Below are 3,145 nucleotides of genomic sequence, written 5' to 3'. Positions count from 1 at the left end.
CTGATTACAAATAATTTATTTGTAATTTTTCAAAAGTTTGAACATCAACTGAAAATGTATATTGTTCCAATGCTGTAAATGAAACTTTAAATACATTTCTATAGATTAAAACATGGGAAATATTATTTCATGGGAAGAAAAGGTAGCCAAATAGAGAAAACACATTTTTCAAATGGAAAGAGCTGGAAACTTGTGGAAACTTTGGAGAGAGCTGATAAGAAGTCTTTCTTTGAAAGACAATATAACAGCCAGTGTCACATTAGTGGATATAGAAGAGAAGAGGGTGAATTTCACTGAAGGTACAATATTTCTAAATATCTGAAGAGTGAGTTTATTTCAGGGAAAATAAAAACAAGACTTAAGAAAATTATAAGAGAAGACAAGATTTCAATAAAAATGAAGCCATAAATACTTTAAGGATAGGTTAGTGCTGGTGAAAGAAGGGAACTTTTCTTATCAATGGATTCATGGATCTGGAAAGTAAAAAAAGCATTATGTCAACTGGGGGATAAAATTGCAATAATATTTGTCATAAAAGAAGTAATTTTGGATCCCATTTTGAAAAGAATATAAAGACTCTGATTATAAGATGAAACTAAGACCATCACCAGATATAGTAGTAACATTTTAGATATACCTTAAATTATGATAATATGTAACTAATGTGGTTATGTTTCCTACCCCAACAGGGCACCACAGTGTTTCTAGAAATGTGGATCAGGAAGCAATCAGTAAGAGAACATCTAGTCCCATTTATACTTTATAAAATAAGAGGAGGAAATGCAATTACTATTTTTTAAAAAGATTTTTATGCTTATAATGAGTTCATTATTGCTATTTTTCTTAAATTAAAATCCTATAGAGGATTTCTTACTAGATGAAGAGATATTGTCATGGTGGCATATTAAAAAGTTATACCCTATCAGAGCTGACTTGGGTATATTAAAGGAAACTTGTTTCAGAATGTGCATGTCTTTAGGCAGAGAAGATTGTGGACTGAAAATATGCTCTAAATCCCTGGAAGAAATAAAAATATTAATGACAAACTTAATTTAAAAATAGTTGAATCAGAGTCCATAACAGACATAATATACTTAATATTTAACAGTCTAACATAAGGTGACCTGATTTTAACATTGGTAAAGCATGACACCATTGGGGGGGGTGGGGGAGGGCCTGGGGGCAGGGCCTGACAACAATGCAAACTTTGATAGGCAGTTCTCAATAATCAGTTCTCAACAATTATTTGTTATTATTAAAGTTTAACATTATAAAATTAACAAAAATAATATAAAACGCATATCCTGGCAAAATAACCACATGGCAGCTGAAAACCATATATTCCCTTGCTGTTCTCCCATGTTCCCTAGCTTGTCATGCATTCTTTCCAAAAACCGGGGCTTTTTAAAAATGCTGCAGGACGCAGGACAAATTATTAAAAATCAGGACTGTCCCGCCAAAAGCGGGAAGTCTGATCACCTTACTCTAGAGAGGGGAGGCTACTTGTTTGTTCCAGACAGTTTGGCTTCTTCTGAGCTAATTATCCTTGCCTAGAAGCAAGGGAGGGAGCCAGCCTCCTTCTGATACCTTGCCCAGGAGGGGAGTAGGGAGTTTACATTAGCCTTTTCATTTCCAAATGAAGATACATTAACCTCTTCATTCCCAAATGGAGTTACATTAACCTTTTCAGCAGCTGAAAATATTCCCTTCCCATTCTCCTGCTGTTCCCTAGCTTGTCATGCATTCTTTCAAAAAATCAGAACTTTTTAAAAACGCTGCAGGACATGGGACAAATTGTTAAAAATCAGGACTGTCCCACCAAAAGCAGAACATCTGGTCACCTTAGTCTAACAGCCAAACTATTATAAAACTTCTGTAGTTGGGATTATGTAAATATCTCAAAATATTTTTGCCTTAGTGAGAAAATCCTGACGTGGAAGGACTCTGATTCTAATTAAAGATAGCACTATATATATTATTTTGTCTCTTCTTTGAAGTGAGGCTGAATCAAACTTTAGTCACTGAGTTTCTCCTCCTGGGAATGACAGACATCCAAGAACTGCAGCCTTTTCTCTTTGGGGTTTTCCTCACCATCTACTTCCTCAACGTGTCAGGCAATGGAGCCATCCTGATGATTGTCATCTCTGACCCAAGACTGCATTCACCCATGTATTTCTTCCTGGGAAACCTGTCATGTCTAGATATCTTCTACTCCACGGTGACACTGCCAAAGATGCTGAAAAACTTCCTTTCTACACATAAAACAATTTCCTTTTCGGGATGCATCAGCCAACTTCATTTCTTCCATTTTTTGGGCAGCACCGAGGCCATGCTATTGGCTGTGATGGCATTTGATCGTTTTATGGCTATATGCAAACCACTTCATTATACTGCCGTCATGAGGCCTCAGTTCTGTACGCAGATGGCTACCACAATCTGGATCATTGGTTTTTTCCATGCCCTGCTACACTCCATAATGACCTCTCGCTTGAACTTCTGTGGTTCCAACCATATCCATCATTTCTTCTGTGATGTTAAACCATTGCTGGAGCTTGCCTGTGGAAACACAGAGCTCAATCAGTGGCTGCTCAATACTGTCACAGGGACCATTGCCATTAGTTCCTTCTTTCTGACACTTCTCTCCTATTTCTACATCATCACCTATCTCTTCTTCAAAACCCACTCTTGCAGTATGCTTCACAAAGCATTGTCCACTTGTGCCTCCCACTTCATGGTAGTTATGCTTTTCTATGCACCTGTTCTCTTCATCTATATTTTCCCTGCCTCAGGGAGCTCAATGGACAAGGATTGGATCATTGCCATCATGTACAGTGTGGTCACTCCTGTGCTTAACCCACTGATCTATACTTTGAGGAACAAGGAAGTGAAGGGGGCTTTGGGTAGGGTGATCAGAACAAGGTTCCAGCTTGAAGAAATCTAAGAACTCTTCTGGGAGATAAACAACCAGGCAATGAGAAAATTAAGATATATAACTATATTACTTCTCAAATTGTTTAGAAATATATAAAAAAGCAAAAATAAAGCAAAATATATGAATAAAGCAAACTGAATAAAGCAAAAATATATGTGACAATATAGTCTAGTTGTTTTTAACAATGTTTTCCAAGGTTATACAAGGGAAATT

General features: G+C 36.7%; 1 protein-coding gene across 1 annotated transcript; it reads left to right on the top strand.

Annotated features, from left to right (window-relative positions):
* The first annotated feature begins 467 nt into the window (after positions 1 to 467).
* LOC100946051 (olfactory receptor 12D2) lies at positions 468 to 2,941 on the top strand. Its single transcript, XM_012812762.2, has 2 exons — positions 468 to 480; positions 1,998 to 2,941. The coding sequence occupies exons 1-2, from the start codon at positions 468 to 470 to the stop codon at positions 2,939 to 2,941; spliced, it is 957 nt and encodes a 318-aa protein (XP_012668216.2).
* The last annotated feature ends 204 nt before the right edge of the window (positions 2,942 to 3,145 follow it).

The sequence above is a fragment of the Otolemur garnettii genome, unplaced genomic scaffold (genome assembly GCF_000181295.1).
Source record: "Otolemur garnettii isolate 467f Iridium unplaced genomic scaffold, OtoGar3 scaffold00223, whole genome shotgun sequence".
Lineage (NCBI taxonomy): Eukaryota > Metazoa > Chordata > Mammalia > Primates > Galagidae > Otolemur > Otolemur garnettii.
Note: the sequence above shows the minus strand (reverse complement) of the source record. Positions and strands in the feature narration are given on the sequence as shown.